General features: G+C 42.3%; 1 protein-coding gene across 1 annotated transcript; it reads right to left on the bottom strand.

Moving 5' to 3' along the window:
- Nucleotides 1-24: 24 nt before the first annotated feature.
- On the bottom strand, nt 25-14638 carry GCNA (germ cell nuclear acidic peptidase). Its single transcript, XM_061446373.1, has 6 exons — nt 14105-14638; nt 13099-13270; nt 10741-10885; nt 8788-8926; nt 2787-2991; nt 25-417 (listed from the first exon to the last, which is right to left on the bottom strand). The coding sequence occupies exons 1-6, from the start codon at nt 14502-14504 to the stop codon at nt 165-167; spliced, it is 1314 nt and encodes a 437-aa protein (XP_061302357.1). The 5' UTR covers nt 14505-14638; the 3' UTR covers nt 25-164.
- Nucleotides 14639-21311: the final 6673 nt, after the last annotated feature.

Here is a 21311-nt window from a genome sequence, read left to right as displayed (position 1 = left end):
TGTTCACTCCTGCCAATTTTAGAACAATCTATAAGGTTTCCTTTATTAGAAGTATTTAATGCCAAAATATTATCTGGAATATTCCAAAACACATTCTTAGATTAATGTTATATACTACTACACACAAAATTTAAACAGCATCAAAAAAGGAGTGTATTGAGATATTACGAGGAATCTTGAAGCCTAGTTTTTAAAGCAAAATCAGCACTGAGTTCCTGCATGACTTTTGCAGGACTCAGGCCAGGCTGCTCTCTCTTAGTAAGTCCGTAGTTTTCTTCCACATGCTTTGCAAAGGGCATTAGACGTGTCCTAGCAAGAGTACCACCCTTCCAAGTGGGCCGACTCAGGACCAGCTGCCCCCCACAGAATGCACACACAAAGCGCTCTGTGTCCACAGACTTGGAATGACGTCCAGTCCTGAAATGGAAAAATAAGCACTTTGATTTCACAATTGCAGTAGACAGTACTTGTAGGAAAGGGCTCCTTTCTCTTCTGCCAGGCTACTTAGGTCAGATTTCTAAACTAGCATTTTAGAACAAGGAACAAACTACATACTTCACACAGTGGAACAATCAAATCTGTATTACACATTTGTCTACCCTAGAACTTTTTCCACTGCTTTTTCAGCTTGGGTCCTTCCTGTGTCTCTTTTACTCTCAGTCTAGTAGTATAAAGTGCTGCAACAATTCAAAACACCTCCACAACCCACGTATCAACTACCCCTCCTTCAAGTTTCTCTCCAAAGCCATCACCATCAAATCTTATCACAGAATCATAGAATGGTTTGTGTTGGAAAGAACTTTAAAGCTCATTTAGTTCCAACCCCTGCCAGGTTGCTCCAAGCACCGTCCAACCTGGCTTCCTCACTCTCTTAGAAAATAATTTCTTCCTAATGTCTTATCTCCCCTCTGGCAGGTAAAAGCCATTCTCCCTTGGCCCATCCCTGTAGGCCCTTGTGAGAAGTCCCTCTCCAAACTTCTTGTCAGCTCCCTTTAGGTATTCAAATCTAAATGCTCTGTCGCATCTAAGTAACTAATGCATTGCATAACCATATTAACTACTTCAGGAAGATTCTTTTATATGTGAAATACTCTTTCCCTCTGGTGCTTCTGGAAGCAGCATGCATGACCCTGATGGAAAAAAAAAAAAAAAAAATTCCATGCATGCTTTGTAAGGATGCACTTAGCCCTTAAAGGGGACGGGGGGAAGGGGGAGATAATTTATTCTTTTTTAATATTAAAACCCCACACACCATTGTCAACCATTTTCCCAGGCTATGCAGAACTGAATTCACAAAACTTCATGCTCTCCCACTGAGACCAAGGTCACTGCATACAGAAGCCTGGGGTCAGCTATGATCTTCCAGAAAAAGTGACACTTTCCACACCCATGAAAGGTAAAAAACCTGGGAAATTACTATAGCAACTATTACTTATGCTTGATCTCAGCAACACATATAGTTCTCATTTAACAAATACAGTAAGCAAGACAGAAGTCTGATGACCAGTGTTGCAATCTATCAGCAGGTATGTCTCCAACTTCAGTTCTTCACATTACAGTGCTGCTGACACCTGTGTGGCTGCAGATATCTATTTTCCTTTAATAGATACACAAGCTGAAAGAGTCCATGAGGTAAAAGATCAGCTAGAAAACTGACTACCAGTTTTATAGTTTTAAACCAGTAGAAATCGTTATATTGTTTGTTTCTACATTTTACTTAATACTACTGTAACAAGATTAGGAAAAATGTTTAGTCTTAATTCAAGTCAAAGATACAAACCCCAGAAAGTTTCTTCTGGTGCTTTATTCTAGTATCTAAATACTGTGACACATTTTGTGCCTAGTTTTTATGGGGATTTGCTCTGCTTTTGAATTCCAGTTACTACTGACTGACTTCAGCATCAGATGGTCCTCAGTATCTTTACAAGGATAAGCATATAAAAAGCAATTCAATTGACCATGCCATGTCTAGCATTCCCTGTGGACTGCTTTTCCTTAGATCAAACCTAGACTGTTGTCATGGCACATTCAAAGTAACAGTCAAAGATGTTACTTTCTAAGATGTAAAATGTGAACAGATGTCAAACTTGGAATGGCTCATTTCTGCAACAAATGCTAGTACTTTACTTACATGCATTCTACAGCTTTGTGCCAGATCCATTCATTGTTCTATCAGTGTAGGCCTACAAGTATTACTCGATATTGTTTAGAGGTGGACCTGGTAGCCCTGGGGTAACAGTTAGAGTTGATCTTAAAGGTCATTTCCAACCTAGCTGATTCTCTGATGTAGTACTTAGATAAGAGTGGAAATACTCCTCCTACCAAAAAGCCTATAATGGGATCAATCGATCATGACATCAGAGTTAAGTGGTCAAAAGCTTTCACAAGTTCACTCAATATTAACTACAGTAGAAGGTGAATCCAAATTTACATCATTTGAGCAATGTTTGAAAGGTGAGAGCAGCCACGTGAGGTGACCTTTTCCTGCCATGTCATTAAAAGCCAAGGCACATATTCTTATCTCTTACTGCTTCCAAAAGACCTTCCATCATCACCAATGGTTCTCGGAAGACACTTCAGCCTGTCCTGACCTCTGAAATGGAACTGAGACTACCTGAAAACAAACATGTGGAATGGCATAACGAGGATCTGATGGCTTAGGAAGCGTGAAGTGACAACTCAAGAGTACCCCAGTTTAAGAGACCCATCATTTCTAGATATAGGAGACTGCCAAATTTGAGACAAAGTTAATACACAGTCATATGTAAGACCAAAACATTACTCACGTAGCTTTGCACAGAACACACTCATAGATGAATTTGTAATTAATCTCATAGCTGTGGCAACGTGCTACTACCGGTAGTTCTGGATGAATCACAGCTGATTTATTGGCATAGTATCTCCAGAATCGTCCATGTCCATCGCGAACACCATTGATCAGCCAGGTGGCCGCATGGCAAGCTTCATGAACTAGCGTGTCTCGAAGACGATCTTGGGGTAAAGCAAACAAAAGATATTGAGATCAGTCAGGTACGGGGAAGTACAGACTTTCATCCTTGGCCAATGCTTTAACACTTAGTATAGAGATGCAAGGCTTCATCAGGGTTTTGAGTGACAGGACAAGATGCAATGGGTTCAAACTTAAACAGGGCTAGTTCAGGTTAGATCTAACAAAGACATTCTTTACTGTGAGGGTGGTGAGGTGCTGGAACAAGTTGCCCAAAGAAGTGGAAAATGCTCTATCCCTGGCAGTGTTCAAAGCCAGTTTGGACAGTCTTGGGTGACATGGTCTAGCGTGAGGCACCCCTGCCCATGACAGGGGTTGAAACTAGATAATCTTAAGGTCCTTTCCAACCCAAACCATTCTACAATTCTATGACTTATTTTGGAGGTTGGAATTACCAATGTTTTGATCAGATAAAATGTCCAAAACCAAGATTTCACTCAGTGGATTTCCAGTTTTGTGATTAGCCTTAATTCTGCATCCTAGTTACTTGCCTACACACCTAATCTGTTTGGTTTTTTTCTGCTTGGTTGGTTTGGTTTTGGGGGCTTTTTTTTCCTGTTTGTTCTGTTGTTTTGTTTTCTGTTGGGTTTTTGCTTGTTTCTTTTTTTTTTATTTAGATGAGACCCTAAACACCTTTATATAGACCAAGATTCATTGATTTTTTTTTTTTTTGTAACATTGACATTTTTCCTCCAGAAACAACTAGAACAGAGCACGAAATTTTCTCCACAATTAGAATGGAATATTTCAGCTGGACAGGATGTGCAGTGATCACTTAGTCCAACTGCTTGACCAAAAGTTACAGCATGGTATTATGTGTGGATGGATTTTTTAGCAAAGAATGGCCATGTTCCCAAGTCAGCAAGTGCCTACATGGAGCTCGACATGAACAGAGGATGAAGGAGGACATGGGTAAAGAAGCAAAAGTAGCAGTAGCAAAAGTATCAGTGCAAGCAAGATAAGAAGAAACTGGACTGTGCTAAGATACAAAATAGTGGACTGTTAGCAAATTTTAAAGGTTAAGTTCTCGTACGCTTATTGTTACTAGTTGCTGTGTGCTGCAGGAATATGTACCAAAGCATAGTATACTGAGCTATTGTATATGCATTCAATCATCATACAAGCTATTGAACATGTATCTAATTATGCTACAGCGAGCTATTGATGATGTATCCAAATATGATACAGTGAGCTATTGTAAATGTAACTGTAGTTGTGGTGTATTACAAGAAAATGTATCCAATTATAATACAGAAAGCTATTGTAAGCCGAGGCAGAGAAACAGTATAAAAAGGATTGATACTCTATAATAAATGGCTTTGGTCTGATCATATTGATCTCTGACTGAGTCCATATATTTTCTGTGGCAATTAAGGGTACTGTCCAAATGCCTCTTAAAACACTGACAGGCATGGGGTGCATTGACCACCTCTCTAGAAAGCCTTTTCCAGTGTTTAATCACCCTCATGGTAAAGAAATGCTTCCTGATGTTCAGTCTAAAGGTCTCCTGGCACAGCTCTGAACCATTCCCATATGTCCTATCTCTGGATACCAGAGAGAGGAGCTCAGCAATTCCCCTCTTCAGGAAGCTGTACAGAGCAGTGAGGTCACCCCTCAGCCTCCTTTTCTCCAAACAAGACAAACCCAAAGCCCTTTGTCACTCCTCATATGCCATTTCTTCCAGACCTTTCACCAGCTTTGTTGCCCTCCTCTGGATGCATTTAAGTACCTTCACGTCCTTAATACATTATGGGGCCCAGAACCACACATAACACTTAAGATGAGGCCATACCAAAGCTGAATACAGCAGGATAGTGACTTCTTTTCACAAGCTAATTATACTGTGGTTGATGCACCCCAGGATGCAGTTTGCCCTCTTGGTTGCCAGGGCACACTGTTGGCTCCTACTGAGCCTGCTGTCAACCAGCACCCCAGATCCATTTCTGCAGAGCTGCTCTGCAGCCATTCCTCTCACAGTTTATCCTTGTGCCCAGCATTATTTCATCCCAGGTACAGAATCCAGCATTTGGACTTGCTAAATTTCATCCCATTAATCATCACCCAATGCTCCAATCTAGCTAGATCCGTCTGCAAGGCCACCTTCCCTCAAGAGTTAACAACATCTCCCAGTTTGGTATTATCAGCAAACTTGCTAAAGGTGCATTCAACTTCTGCATCCATATAATTGATAAATATATTGAAAAGGACTGGCCCTATAATGAAACCCTGAGGAACACCACCAGTGAGCCGCTGCCAGCCAGATGTAGCCCCACGCACTGCAACCCTTTGAGATCTGCCCTTCAGCCAGTTCTTCACTCAGAACACCATGAACCTATTCATCCCACAGTTGGACAATTTCTCCAGAGGGATGCTGCGAGGGACAGTATCAAAAGCCTTACTAAATACCAAAAAAAAAATACATCCACTGCCTTCCTTCATCCACTAAGTGGGTGACCTTATCATAGCAGGATATCAAATCAGTTAAACAGGCCTTTCCCTTTGTGAACCCATGCTGTGTCTTATGTTGCATTATTCTTTAATTGTTGTTCAATAGTACTCAAAGCAATCATCTCCATAATTTTTGCAGAAAGTGAGGTTAGACTAACAGGTCTCTAGTTTTCTGCATATTCCCCCATGTCCTTCTTGCAAACCAGAATAACACTGGCTGTCTTCTAATCAGCAGGGACCTCCCCAGGCTCCCAAGACCTTTCATAGATGATCAAGAGGTGTCCTGCTATAACTCTGGCTAACTCTTTCAGTACTGTGCGGTGAATCCCATTAGGCCCCATGGACTTGTGACATGTATGTGGACATACAGCTGGTTTTTGACAACTTCAGTGTCCACACTTGTAGTCCTCCGACTCGGGAGACTGAGCAGCCCAAGGTCTGACAGTAAAGACTCAGGTAAAAAGTAGCATTGAATACCTCTTCTTTTTCATTCATCCCTATTTAGTCTGCTGATCATAAACATCAGTCCAATGTTTTCTTTAGACCTCCTCTTGCTAAACGTACTTAAAAAAAGCGTTCCTTGCTATCTGACAACACTGGCAAGTTTCAACTCCAAATGAGCTCTGGCCTTTCACATCTTCACCCTGCATATAAAAACCATAGCTCTGTAATATTCCTGCAAAGCCAGACCTTACTTCCAGAGATCGTACAATTTCTTTTTCCCCTTGACCTCCACAAGGAGTTCCCTGTTCAGCCAAGCTAGTCTCCTGCCCTGCCTGCTTGACTTAAGACACAGGATTGTTTGCTCCCCTGCTTCTAAAAGGTACTTCTTAAAAACTGATGAGCACTTGTGGACTACTAAGCCCTCAAAAGCAGATTCCCAGGGAACTCTGTTCTAATTCCAGAGCAGTTGTATGCTTGTTCTGGAGCACCTCTCCTGCGGCGACAGGCTGAGAGAGTTAGCCTTGTTCAGCCTGAAGAAGGGAAGGCTCCAAGGACACCTTATAAATCATCCAATAAATAAAAAGGCTGACAGGAAAGCTGGAGAGGGGCTTTGGACAAAGGCCTGTAGGGACACGACAAGGGGAATGGTTTTCACCTGCCCCAGAGGGGAGACTGAGGTGAGACATTAGGAAGAAGATCTTCCCTGTGAGGGTGATGAGGTGCTGGCACAGGGTGCTCAGAGAAGCTGTGGCTGCCTCATCCCTAGCAGTGTTCAAGGCAAGGCTAGACAGGGCTTAGAGCAATCTGCTCTAGTGGAAGGTGTCCCTGCCCGTGGCAACGGGTTGGAAATGGATAATCTTTAAGGTTCCTTCCAATCCAAACCAGTCTGGGATTCTATGATACTATGATCTCTCATGATCTGATCTATGATAAGATTTATTAAGCTTATTTAAAAATATTCTATCATTTCTAGAACTGGTTCTTCTATGGTAAGTGAAACATTAAGTTCCCCAAATTGAGAGGGGATGAGGGAGAAGTAACAGTTACAGTACCCACCACACAACAGAACTTAATTTGACACTGACCTATCTTTATTCCAGATTCAAATATGACCAATAAGGTGGCTAGTTATGATGGATGAGTCAGATTTTAGATTGTCATTATAGTACATATGAGTAACCTACAGTTCTTCAAATCAGTAATATAAGCGAAATATTGCAGTTAGCATTAATATATCTGTTCTCACATTTCTGTAAATTTGTCTAGCCTCTCAGAAGGGTTGTGAAGACAAGTACTACAATTAATGGAATTATTTATTCAAGATAATATGAAATATCAAAGCAGGGTCCTGTTCCATATCAATTAAGCCTCACATTCATGTTTTTATCTCTAGAACTTGCTATCTCACAGAAGAATCAACATATTTTGGGAAACGGGAGAGGTGCCTGAGGACTGGAGGAAAGCAAATGTCACTCCAGTCTTCAAAAAGGGCAAGAAGGAGGACCCAGGTAACTACAGACCGGTCAGCCTCACCTCCATCCCTGGGAAAGTGATGGAACACCTTATCCTTGGTGCCATCTTAAGGCATATCAAGGATAAGAGGGTTATGAGGGGCAGCCAACATGGCTTCACCAAGGGGAAATCATGCTTGACCAATCTCTTAGCCTTTTACGAGGAAATAACACAGTGGGTGGATGATGGCAGAGCGGTTGATGTGGTCTACTTTGACTTCAGCAAAGCATTTGACAGTCTCCCACAGCATCCTCACAGCTAAATTGAGGAAGTGTGGTCTGGATGATCAGGTAGTGAGGTGGACTGCGAACTGGCTGAAGGAGAGAAGCCAGAGAGTTGTAGTCTATGGGGCGGAGTCTAGTTGGAGGACTGTAACTAGTGGAGTGCCTCAAGGGTCAGTACTGGGACCAGCATTATTTAATATATTCACCAACCATTTAGATGAGGGAATCGAGTGTACTATCAGCAAGTTTGCCGATGACACTAAGCTGGGAGGAGTGGCTGACATGCCAGAAGGCTGTGCTGCCATCCAGCGAGACCTGGACAGGCTGGAGAGTTGGGCAGGGAATAACTTGATGAAATATAACAAGGGGAAGTGTAGAGTCCTGCATCTGGGCAGGAACAACCCCAGCTTCCAGTATAGGTTGGGGAACGACCCGTTAGAGAGCAGTGTAGGGGAGAGGGACCTGGGGGTCCTAGTGGATGACAGGATGACCATGAGCCAACACTGTGCCCTTGTGGCCAAGAAGGCCAATGGCATCCTGGGGTGTATTAGAAGGGGCGTGGTTAGTAGGTCGAGAGAGGTCCTCCTTCCCCTCTACTCTGCCCTGGTGAGACCGCATCTGGAATATTGTGTCCAGTTCTGGGCCCCTCAGTTCAAGAAGGACAGGGACCTGCTGGAGAGAGTCCAGCGCAGGGCAACTAAGATGATTAAGGGAGTGGAGCATCTCCCTTATGAGGAAAGACTGAGGGAGCTGGGTCTCTATAGTTTAGAGGAGAGGAGACTGATGGGTGACCTTATTAGTGTATATAAATATATAAAGGGGGAGTGTCATGAGGATGGAGCCAGGCTCTACTCAGTGGCAAACAATGATAGGACAAGGGGTAATGGGTACAAACTGGAACACAAGAGGTTCCACTTAAACTTGAGAAGAAACTTCTTCTCAGGGTGACGGAACACTGGAACAGGCTGCCCAGGGAGGTTGTGGAGTCTCCTTCCCTGGAGACATTCAAAACTCGCCTGGACATATTCCTTTGTAACATTATCTAGGTGTTCCAGCTCCAGCAGGGGGATTGGACTTGATGATCTTTTGAGGTCCCTTCCAATCTCTAGCATACTGTGTGTGTACTGTGTGTGTATTTTTTCTTTTACCTACCTGCAGAGTCACAGACTTTCTCAGAAAGTTCTATGCGAGCGTAACGCTTTGCTTCAGGACCTTCTGTCTGCCCAGTTACACAATATCCTGCTGTTTTTCTCATTTTCTTATTCCAGATTATTTCCATTTTGTCTGGTAACTGCAAAACAAAACAGTATGTGTAATCTGCCCTCTCCTACATCTCTCCTTTTGGACCTCTGGCTTCCCCTTATATTTACTGCAAAGCCAGCAAAGGAGGTGCCTGTTAGTGCCCTTAACACTGTTGTCATTCAAGATGCAAACCCACCCTCCTCCTTGTCATTCCTATCCTCAGTTTTTCTGTAACCAACACTGGGAGTTTCACAATGCAGGATGAGACAAAAAGTCCTTTGGCTCCTCTATTCTGCCTCGAACAGTGGCTAACACATGCTGCTTAAGAGGAAATACAAGGTCAGCAATGAAACAGAAAAATTTCCTCTTCAAAAAAGAGGACTCCTATTTTTGCTAGTCACTTTGCAAGACACCACCTCACTGAGCCACAGGTGGTTCCTCTTTATTAAACAGCCCTTAGAAGTGTTTTCTGGTGTTTTGGGGAGTACATGTATGTACGTTCTTAAACGCGTGCATGGTTAGCACACAGACCACAATTATAGTCTCCTATCAGAAGCTCTACTGCTTAATAATTTAGAAGTCAAGTACCACTTGCTTTGGTTGTTCTGAACCTGCAACTTGCCATTTTAATTTGATGCACCTTCACACTGTGAGAGGGAGAAAAATCATCCCTTGCTTATTCTCTGTGTTGCTTCTGATTTGATAACCCCTCATAATATCTCAGTTAACTCTGTTCTTTTACTATCAGTTTTTTGTCATCCAAATTAGTTAATAAGCTTAAATAAATGGTCCAGCAGTAGTTAAGTAGTTAAGTGCTAGTACAGGTACACAGCTGAAGCACTGGTGAGCAAAATATTTTGCTTTCAGCAGTAGTGAGCCTGATCAGCTCAGCTCCCATGACCTCAATGTGTCCTTGCTCAGCTCCACAACGTATTCTCAGCTGCACAGACACCTTTTGCCTCCTGAAGGAAATGCTATTGGAATTACTGAGAGCAGCATCCTTCCTTTCACAGATGTTTCTCACCAGAGGAGAGTCTCCAGTATCCCAGAAGATTTAAAGGTCAAGACAGCAGTTCTCTGAAACTGAACCTTCAATTTGAACACAACTTACAGCTTTAGGTTCACCCAGAACTGTTAGTCAAAGAATAAACAGCTCTTTTGTCCGTTCCAGAATGACAAACATGAACATGCAATAGGAACGAACTAAAACTGCATGTACCATGACAGGCCCTAACAACAAAGGGAAGAGCTTTTACTCATTAGCTAGCTCCCTTATCCCCAACATATGCTCCCACCACTTGCCTTTTGTCAGCTGGAGGCTAGAAAGTTGTGTTACAATTAGCTGTTAGGCTATGATAATGCTGAAGAGTTCACTAGTACATGTTACTTCTGTAAAAGCTTAATGAGCAACAGTGATATGCAACCTTCTTTCAGCAGCAAAGCCATAGCCGCCTTTGCTGGGGTCCACTACCACAGAGGAAGCAACAAAAACATTCTCAGGCTGCTTAGCTGATAACCATGCAGGTACTATAAAACCCATGAAGATAAGTATCATTCAAAGATGAAACTGATCAAAGGCCCCTCATGTAGCAGTTTCTCTCATCAAGGACTCTTGGACAACATCCAGACTGCTCGCTTACAGATGGTACACCGCTACAGCTGGGAAAGCAAGCCAAGCTGTAAACCGCTGCACCACAGTGGTAATAAAACCCTTTCACAGAAATTGCTTGAACTAGTTCAAACATAAGCCATTGCTGTAAAGCTTAACTTCTACTAACTGAAGAGGATAAAGAGCAATCACATCAAAAGGCAAGGAGCCACATTTTAACATTTTAAAATTGTAGGTTTTGTTTTGAAGCCAACCTTCTGGTCAAAGATGGTGCTATTATACAGACAGTAGAGTTTCCATGCCAGCTCCTCTTTATTTTTCTTAAAATACCTCACATAGTGGGAACCTGGATTTGAGAGATCTTGCAAGAAACAGCCAGGCACTGAGCACACCCTGAGCCTGCAAGAAAAAACAAAGCAGTTTACTGAAGTAAATTGAAAAATAATAGCCATTTCATAGCCAATAAAGATCTCTGGGATGCTGCCACTGACATAAAGCTCTCCTGACTTTTCTCTGGCTTGCCCTCAAGAGGCAGTGGGAAACACCGGCTTATAGCATCTTCTTGCCCCTTCAGGGGCATGAAGGGGCAGAGCTGTTGCAACAGAATCATAGAATCATAGAACAGTTAGGGTTGGAAAGGACCTTAAGATCATCCAGTTCCAACCCCCCTGCCATGGCCAGGAACACCTCACACTAAACCATGTCACCCAAGACTCTATCCAAGCTGGCCTTGAACACTGCCAGGGATGGAGCATTCACAATTTCATTGGGCAACCCATTCCAGTGACTCACCACCCTCATAGTAAAGAACTTCTTCTTTATATCTAACCTAAACTTCCCCTGTTTAAGTTCTAATCCATTACCCTTTGTCTTACCACTTCAGTCCCTGATGAAGAGTCCCTCCCCAGCATCCTTGTAGTCCCCTTCAGATACTGGAAGGCTGCTCTGATGTCTCCACACAGCCTTCTCTTCTTCAGCCTGAACAGCCCCAACTTTCTCAGCCTGTCTTCACACAGGAGGTGCTCCAACCCCCTTACCATCCTCATGGCCCTCCTCTGGACTTGCTCCAACAGCTCCATATCCTTTTTATGTTGAAGACACCAGAACTGTACACAATATTCCAAGTGAGGTCTCATGAGAGCAGAGGACAGGGGCAGGATCACCTCCTTCGATCAACAGTTCTGAAATTACTTTATTAATTCACAAAACTAGATTATGAGGATTCCTAAATAGGAAAAGAGGGTAGCTCAGATCTTTGTGACACAGTGAGCCATTATTATACCAAAACTTGATCCATATCTGAACAGCCCTAACATGATCGCCCACAATAAAGAGTATTTTTAGAAACACAGAAATCATCAAACCAACCAGCTTGGGAAAGACCATCAAGATCATCAAGTTCAACTGCTCCTCAGCACTGCCAAGGCCACCACTAGCCCATGGCACTGAGGGCCTTGTCTACACAGTGTGTGAACACTTGCAGGGATGGTGACTCCACCGCTGCCCTGGGCAGCCTGTTCCAATGCCTGAGCACCTTCTGGGGAAGAAACAGTTCCTAATCTCCAGTCTAAACCTCCCCTGGCACAGTTTAAGGCTGTTTCCTCTTGTCCTGTCACTTGTTCCTTGGGAGAAGAGACCAGCCATCTCCTCGCTCCATCCTCCTCACCTTTTGGGAATCCTCAGGAATTCAGTCAGGGGAAGCAGGTATTTTACTAACTCCAATACTGCAACATTCTGACAAAGTATCAGCTTTGAAGACACCATTTAAAGATTTTGTATTGGTATACACAATCATAAAATGACTAAAGGAAACATCCCAGGGCTAAAAGGCAGAACAAAGGCAGCTACCACCATAAATGAAAAGGATGTTCTCCTGAAAAGCTTAAATTGCATCTGTAGAAAAAGAAAGATGAATGCTGCAAGTTCTGAGAATACTAGTCAAAAATATCAAAGCAAGCTTGTTAAAAAGGCATGTATTATTAATAGCATCAGTCTGGATGGATAAATAGAGTCTATAATCTGGTGTGAGGGTCAGTCATTTTACCAATCTGTCCAGATGTGGAATGGGGATATAGGTAGCTATCTGATCAGAACTTGATTGTGAAACAAATAATGTGACTTATAGTACATGACAGAAGGTTAAAGTCATTTTTTAATTCAAATGGTGTCTCTGCATTACTGCTCTCAGTGTGCTGGTGGTGTATTTTGAATTGGTGAAGTGTCACAGAAATGTCTAAGTGACCTAAGTGAGGTCACAAATAGCAGATGGATAAATAGAATGCATGTGGCCAGCCATGTCAGAAGTACGCTGTGTCAAGACAAAGAATAGCAAGAGAGCTACCATTTACAAAAAAGATTTGGTATTTGCCACATTTTTTAGTCATTAATTCCTCTAAGAAGAGATTAGTTTATATTCTCCCCGTCACACCCGTGACTGAAAGCTTTGATTTACAGCTACTTAACAACTGCTGATTTGGTAGCAGAAGTTTCTAGGTACCAGAAAAATCAGAATGTCATCCTAAGCAAAATGCTTAGCATCTATCTGTCCATCTATATTTGGTCAAAGAACATAGTAGGGAAAAAAAATAACCTACAAAAAAAACCAAATTTACCTTTTCTCTGTCTTTGCTGACTGCGAGCAACCGACCAATTTGTTCCTAGGAGTTCCTGCAGAAGCCATTATCCTGGAAGGTGTTTCTTGAAGTGAAATAGAATTTGGTCTTGGTGTCTTGACTCCCTTCCCTTTCAAAGGCTGGCCATCTTCACAGGGTGACTTGTTATTTTCTAGTTCAACAGAAAGAGTCACAGGATTACAAAGAATCTGGAACACAGACATCAGCAACCAAGTAACAGACAAAGATGAAAAAGTTAAATACTCCACCTCAGCACACACACTCCTACTGTGCATACTTGAATACAAAGGCTTATACAACTGAGGGAAAGGTAATTTGCTGTTATATAGTACAAAAATTAACATTCAATGAAAGAGTGGCAGACTTCAAGCTTTCAAACATTCAGCTAGGAGGAACTAGAGGGAAAAACATTTATGACCTCACTTAGGTATTTCTGCAACACTTCACAATTCAAAATACACCACCAGCACACTGGGAGCAGTAATGCAGAGACATCATTGAAGAAAAAAGTTACTTTAACCTTCTGTCATGTACCATAAGTCACATTATTTGTTTCACAATCAAGTTGTGATCAGACAGCTACCTATATCCCCATTCCACATTTGGACAGACTAGTAAAATGAGTGACCCTCACACCAGAAATCAAGGACCACTTCAAGGTCTGTGGTTTCAGTAGGCCTTCTCTCTGTTGGCTGGGGAACATCATTCAAAACCACCCATTAGATTTTTTTTAAGAACAATTTTTAAAATGCCTACAGTTACAGGAATTATAAAAACAAGCAATGCTGGAAAACTTAAACTTTGATACCACAAGACTAATAGAATCATAATACTCAGAGGAATAATTTCTGATTGCATCAAATTCAAGTGCAAGATGCTGGGTTGCACTTCTAAAACATATGCCACACAAATTAAAATAATTAGGCAATCAGCACTACACCACTGCTGTCAGTAGCTTGCAAGTCAGCCAAGAACAATTGCTCACCTCTTGTACTTGGTTGGTGGACAGTTTTATTTGTGCTTAAGATAGGGTTTTGAGGTATACTTCCTTTCCTTATCTGTTCTATTAATGATTCAAATTCACCATCCGAGCTATCTGATTCTATCTCTGTACTTTGTTGTAATGCCACAGTTGGTACTTTATTTTCTGTACTTTTTTCACAGCTCCTTTCTCTCCTTCTGGGTTGCAAGTCTGGACTGCCTCTGGAGATTGACTTTCTCAGATTTTGTGGAGGTGGGAGTTTTAGGCACTTCTGACTCTCTTTCAGGTCTTTTACTCCCCCTTTTTGGTAGTCAGATTCTACAAAGACAGAATCATCAGTGTCACTTGAAGCCTCTGGATACTGCAGTTCTTGACAGCAACTGTTTTTCTTTCCAGAAGGCATCCACTTCTTGGTGGTCTGAGGATCCTTCTGTCCTGCAATTCAAAAGAAACAGCTTAAAGTTTTGATAATTTCTTTTAGGAAATTTACCTCTGTCTTAACAGAAAAAAAAAGGTCCTTGAAAAAGATAAGAAAATACAAAGAATAGAAACATATCTTCCCATTTGCTTTATTATACCTTGCACATTTATTGTCATACTAAATGGAAAGTCACCGAATGATGTATTTTTTTAATACTTTTTTTTTTTTTAAGTTACCTTTAACAACATGTATGTACACATAAGCCATCAAGCCTAACAATCCTGAACAGTAACTAATGCTGGCATAACTTTCATTCCCAGCAACGAAAGCTATGTGCATGTAGAAGCTGAACATTTCATACTAAAGCTTTACACAACCACCAAGTGAAGATCAGACCATAGCCTACAGCACAAAGTGCACATCTATCAATAAACAAGGCTTCTAACATCTCAAATTTGACCTATCAGGAACAAGGGATCATGTCAGACCTCTTGGTGACTGATTTTTTCTTTTAATGATGCTTCTGGTCCACTGTGCTTCCCCCATTTCCCCTCCAGAAACCATTCCAATAGTTTTTTACAGCCTGCAGTTGGTATACATGTTTCAAGGTTGACATTCTCACCAGCTGCAAATGATCCCATCCTTCTTGATCAGGGGTCAGAGCTTTCCCAGGTTCCCATGAGATCACTGTTATCATCCCTCATCTACCAAAATTCTATCATCTGATCACTGGCCTACTGGCTGTGTAAAGAATTCCAGAGCCCTGTTCACCCAATTCTACTGATGTCCAGCTTGCACTTATCAATTGGAAGTGCACAAGACAGGTGTAGTCAGGCTCTGAATGTTAGTAAACCAAGGCACTTTCCATCCTTGGGGGGAAAACAGAGATCCTCTGCTCAGACAAGCACTGAACCCCCACAAGTAATAGTTTGCTTGAGCATCTTGTAGCCAGTGTTAACAGGATTATGCACAGGACCTTGGCTAAAGAAGCTCCAAATTAAAGCATTATCTGTGGCTCTGCAACACCTTGGCCAAAACGTGCATTGAATTAAAGGTATCTAACTAAAGGTATCTATCTTTACTCAGTGTCTTTTGACCACAGAATGAGCTACTACAGCCACTGGAACACTAATTTGCATATCCTACGTCCTCTCTTCATAGTGATCATCCCACATTTGCTCAGTCTAATCAGCCATGAGTTGTACTCTTTTCATAGACCCAAATGCTAGCAGGTAGTCCACAGTCTGTATCTACAGATCTACAGCAATGCTTCAAAATATATACTTGTCAGAACAGTAAGAGCATACTTTCTTCTTTTACACCCATGGGAAACAGAAAAGCCTCAAGCAAGAGACAAAGTGAACTTATAATTAACAAGCTCTCCCAGAAATTTATGAGCTCAGAAATGAATGCTAACTTTCCACCCATTAAAATGCCTGCTCTGTATTTGCTGTTGACTTGCCATGCTTTGTTGGGCTTTTTCTCACTTTCAAGTCCAAGCAGAAACCATCCAAATCATCGACTGAGTCCTTCAAACTGCAAAATGAACAAATAACATGAAAAAGGGGAGGCATAAACAGGAAAATAGAAGAGTAAGTATGCCTTAGCAAAAAAAAGCAAACAAAAAAAAAAGCCACAAAATATAACATCATCAGTTGATCACAGCAAATGTTACCAACCACGTTCATTAATAGGAATAGCAACAGAGCATGTATACCTCCAAACATACCATTTTACATTTGACCTGAACATACAGACTGAACACCAACTTGTCTGTGCTCACTCCTATTACCATATCTGCCTATGAACCACTAAAACTTTTACTAATTTTTCTGTATTCTGAATAGCAGATGTGATACAGAAACCTACTATATAAAAAGCCATTAATTACAGCACCCACCTCACGTATGCCTTTTTTGAAACAGATTTTGGAGTTTTCATTCTAGCTAAAACTGAAAAAAGAAAAAATCATTAAGACCAAGGTTCCATTTCTTTTGTTATGCTTTTCTTTCTTAAGGAGAAAATTTTAGTAAAAATTTGGTCTAAAGTCTTAAAAACAAAACAAAAAACAAACACCACCCCCCCCCAAACTAAAACAGCTACCAAACATAAGAATCCTTTATATATAATTCCAACTGTCAATTCCCTAAAGCTGACAGCAGCTTTCCAGCATTTCCTTCATAATCAATCCTTGCCCAGCACAAAGCCAGAGAAGTGCTGTTATGTATCTTGCAGTATCCATTAGAGCCTTCTCATATACGTGGACCACTGGGGATGGAATTGAATGGGTTTATCAATATTTTCTCCAAGCATTTCAGTACCTGCAGGTAATAGCTTTTCTGCTGCAAAGAGCTGTCCATACGGTTATTCCAGTAAGAGACTCGAAAACAACAACAAAAAAAACCAACAAATAAACACACCACCACCCCCCAAAAAAAACCAACACCCTCCCCCCCGCCAACAGTCAAACAAAATGGTAACAGTACCCCACTACATTTTAATCACTCCAGGAATGCTGTGGTGACTGTTAACAAAAACACCATTCAAGCAGTGGTACTGCACATGCTTGAAGCAGTGAGTCTTAAAGAAATGCCATCAAAATTTCATACACAATTATTATGAGAGATTCAAGAAAGCTGAAGGGGAACAAACTTCATTAAAGCATAAATCAGGCTAGGGAGAAAGGAAACCATTGTCCCTTCATCAAAACGCAACTAGCCGCAAGAGTACTTAAGGAGTGTTTGCTCTCCCAGTCCAAAGCTGCATGCATGACTTCAATGGGATTATAAACTTTCGCACTGTGCCATAAGCAGAGCATGGGACTGAGTGGTATCATCTTTGAAGAAGAGCACAAGGGGAAGGCTAAAAAAGAATTCAAGAACTTGAAGCTCAAAAAGTGTTTGGAGTAGTGAGTTATCTTCAACTTTAGCACCTGGCAGTCTTCACCACTACCTTCATCACAAAAGAAGTAAACATGGCATCTGCTGCCTTCCAATTCAATTCATCAAGGTGGCTCACTGAAGAACAAATGCCAGCAGACAAAGGCTTACAGACAAATACAACTTGCTACTTAATAAATCAATTCCCTTTAGTTTCTCATCTCTTGGCACATATTTTTCCTTCACCCTTTCCTACAATTTTCAGTATAGTGACAGCATGGCAACAGAACAGCTTTTCAAATATTCTGCTCTAAGACCCAATTAGTCACTCTCAGCTACCTTCCATACTAGAGCTGACACCTGACTTCGGCCTCAAGAGCTTCCTGGATGGAGGCAAAAAAAAAAGGAAAAAAAAAAAAAGAGTAGAAAAAACAGACTATCAAATAACTTTAAAAATTACAGGGAGGAGCTAATAACTTAATGAATGGACAGTACTGAAATATTTATCGGATCTGAAAGCCCGATAGTAGTGCAGTGAACTATATACATCATGTTCTAATTCAACTGGATGCAAGCAGTAAGGCTTGACAATGCTTAAGATCATTCACATGGCACTGAAACGGAGCACAGTAGAAACTCTAAAGTAATGAGAAACCTGCTTTAAAAGCAGCTGGACTAACAGAAGAACGATAGGCAGAAGGCAAAATAAACAGATATGACTTCTTGTCTTACCATTTCTACTACCATCTCTGTTCAAATCTTGAATACCTAATGAGGAACATATTGCAAACATAAACCTTTAAACTACTCACCAGCTTGAAACCCACTTGAGGTGTGGTAGAGCCACGATTAGTTCATCTAAGGAACAAGCTAAATAGAACTCTTGCAACAGGGAAAAAGAAAAACCAAACCACTGTGTACTCAATTACTCTAGCACAAAACAATAGTCATTAATGGCTATTAACAAAAAGTGCAAACATCAGGTTTTGTATGTATAGGCTATATATGCGCAGCAGAAGACACCATGTAAAATTCACAGTTCCACCGTACCAAGACCTTTAGCCACTATGAAAACCGCAAAACATCCTAAGTGGTTAAGAGTCATGAAGGAAAAGAATGCAAGAGGGAATTCTGAGTAGGTTAGGCATGTTTGGAACAGCAACTGCTTAGAGAAAATGATTATTCAAAGATGCTCTATAGTCTAAGAAGAAAGCAAGTTATAGGTAACAGACAAAACTGAGGCAACAAGAAAAATAACGCAAGGCATAAGATTCAAGAACACTCACTGTGGCATACAGCTACCAACACTGCACTGCAAGGAGAAAATGTACTTTGCAGCAGGAGCAAGGAAAGAAAATAATGCATAAAAACTACTTCACTCTAGTTAGACATGTCACTTTCATACTCCTTCAGAGAAAAAAACCTAATGTGCTATTACTCACACATTTCAAATTCATCATCACTGCCGGAAGAGACATACAGGGCATGGCTGCAAAAAATTAAATGCAGAATAGTATCAAGAACATTAGGTCAACAGCAAGTACATCTGCATCTCCCCTGAAGTACCTGTGACCACCAAGAAGCAAATACACACTGAAATAATCACTGAATGTCTCAAATAGACTGAACTGTTTAATTTTAAATAGAAATATTAGAACCAGCATATTAAATTTATAACAACTATATACATTCAATATTCAAGTAGCAATCATTCACTGCCAAAATCTGAACAACTGAACCACCTGGAGACACAAGCTTCGACCATTACATTGGCTTCAATTCAAATTTAAGTATTTATCAGTATTCAGAAGGGACTGAGAGCTTGTTTCTCATCTTACACATGGTATGTGATCAGGCAGATCTGTGGTGTATGAAGTCTGAAACCCCAAAATATACAAGGAAAACAAGCTACTTTTTTATAAAGTGCATTTTAACACAACTGCTATGAATATTTAACAAACAACAGCTTTCCTAAAGGTCTTTTAAGATACAGATAGCTGTGTTGGCACTTCCACTGGAATTCTCATGCGCATGTAGAGGCAAGACGAAATACTCCTACCAAATTGTTTAATTCCTATTCTGACAAAATGCAAACATTAACAAGTTAAAAAATGCATTATGCAATTGTTTAAAAATGTGAACACAGCTTCTTTTAACTACATCAAAGTTGCTCAAATTTATCACAGAATAGTTTGGATTGGAAGGGACCTTCAAAGCTCATCTTAGTCCACTACTCGACCCCTCCATGACCAGGGACATGTTCAACCAGACCTGGTTGCTCAGAACTACATCCAGCCTGACTTTAAATGTTTCCAGGGATGGGGCATCCACCACCTCTCTGGACAACCTGTGCCAGGATTTCACCACCCTCACTCTAAAAAGTTTCTTCCCCTTGTCCAGCCTCAATCTCCCTCTTTTAAACCCATCACCCCTCATCCTGCTGCAGCAGGCCCTGCTGAAAAGTCTCTTCCCATCTTTCTTATAGGCCCCTTCTAAGCACTGAAAGGCCGCAATAAGATCTCCCCAGAGTCTTCTCTTCTCCAGCTGAACAGCACCAACTCTCTCAGCCTTACCTTACAGGAGAGGTGCTCCAGCCCCTGACGGTTTTTGTGGTCCTTCTCTGGACCCTCTCCAACAGGCTCATGTCTTTCCTGTCCTGAGGACTCCAGAGCTGGATGCAGGACTGCAGGGGCATCTCACCAGAGCAGAGTAGAGGGGCAGAATAACCTCCCTTGACCTGCTGGTCATGCTCCTCTGGATGCAGCCCAAGACACAATTGGCCTTCTAGGCTGTGAGCACACACTGCCAGGTCATGTCCAACCTTTCATCCAGCAGTACCCCAAAGTATCTCAAAGACTATAATTTTGATACATGCTAATACCAACCAACTATTGTAAAACATCTGAAGCCCTAACCTGAAGCTGCGTTTCAATACAGTCAGGGAAGCATACTGCAGGAGAGGGGGCCGGGGCTGCGCCCAGCCGACCGCCTCCTCACCTCTCTATCCCCGCGCTGCTGCCGCCCGAAGCCAAACCACAGCAGGAGCCGCCATCGCAGGAGCTGGAGAAGCCGCCGCCGGAGCTAGGCCCGGCTCCGCACTGACCGTGCGCGGGTGTGGCAGCGGCCGGGGGCTCCCCGCGGCCCTCACCGCCCCAGCAGGCCTGCAGGCGACTCTGCTGCGGTGGAGCCCCGTCCCGCGCCGCCTCGGGCTGCAAAGGAAAGAGACCGTGAGCAGAGGCCCGCGCAGCGCCGGGCCTGGCCGGGGAAAGGCGAAAGCACTCCACGCACCGCCGCCTTCTCCATCCGCTTTAAACCGCGCGCGCTCCCCCGCAGCGCTTCCGGGGCACCGGGCTGGGCCGCCTGCGCGCGGTCCCGCGCCTGCGCACGGAGCTGGGAGAAACCTCGGCTGCAAGCGCGTCCCAAGCCATGAGGACGAGCGAGGCGGCCCTAGCGCCCGCGGCGCCAGAGAGCGGAGAGCAGCCGCGGCTCCCCGACATGAATGGGAGGCCAAGCCAACCGCAACCAGGAGACAAAACTCAATGGCACGATGAGCGAGGTTGACACTCGTTTGTATTGACCCACCGGAGAGCGGGGAGCTGGGGAATGTTGGTGTTGCTTATTCAAAACAAAACCAGTAATTTACACACAGTCCTTGACCTGCAAGATAGTACAGTGTGCGAGATAACAGCATCGGGAAGGGCAGAAGAAACAAGCTGGTGTGAGCCCCCAATAACACTTGTGAATTAAGCAGGCACACACACCAGAGCCTTTCATGGTTGGATGGGTTTAGTCTAACAGAAACATCTATGTGCAAGACCTGCGCTTACTGGAGATTGTTTCTGCTTTTTAAATAAATACATACAAATTTAAATAGCACTATTTAAAACAAAATTACAGAAAGAAAGATGCA

Source organism: Pezoporus flaviventris, unplaced genomic scaffold (genome assembly GCF_033815535.1).
Source record: "Pezoporus flaviventris isolate CSIRO_AGI_PZ_B2104156 unplaced genomic scaffold, CSIRO_AGI_Pfla_v1 ptg000005l, whole genome shotgun sequence".
Taxonomy (NCBI): Eukaryota; Metazoa; Chordata; class Aves; order Psittaciformes; family Psittacidae; genus Pezoporus; species Pezoporus flaviventris.
This window is presented reverse-complemented; position numbering and strand designations above follow the sequence as displayed.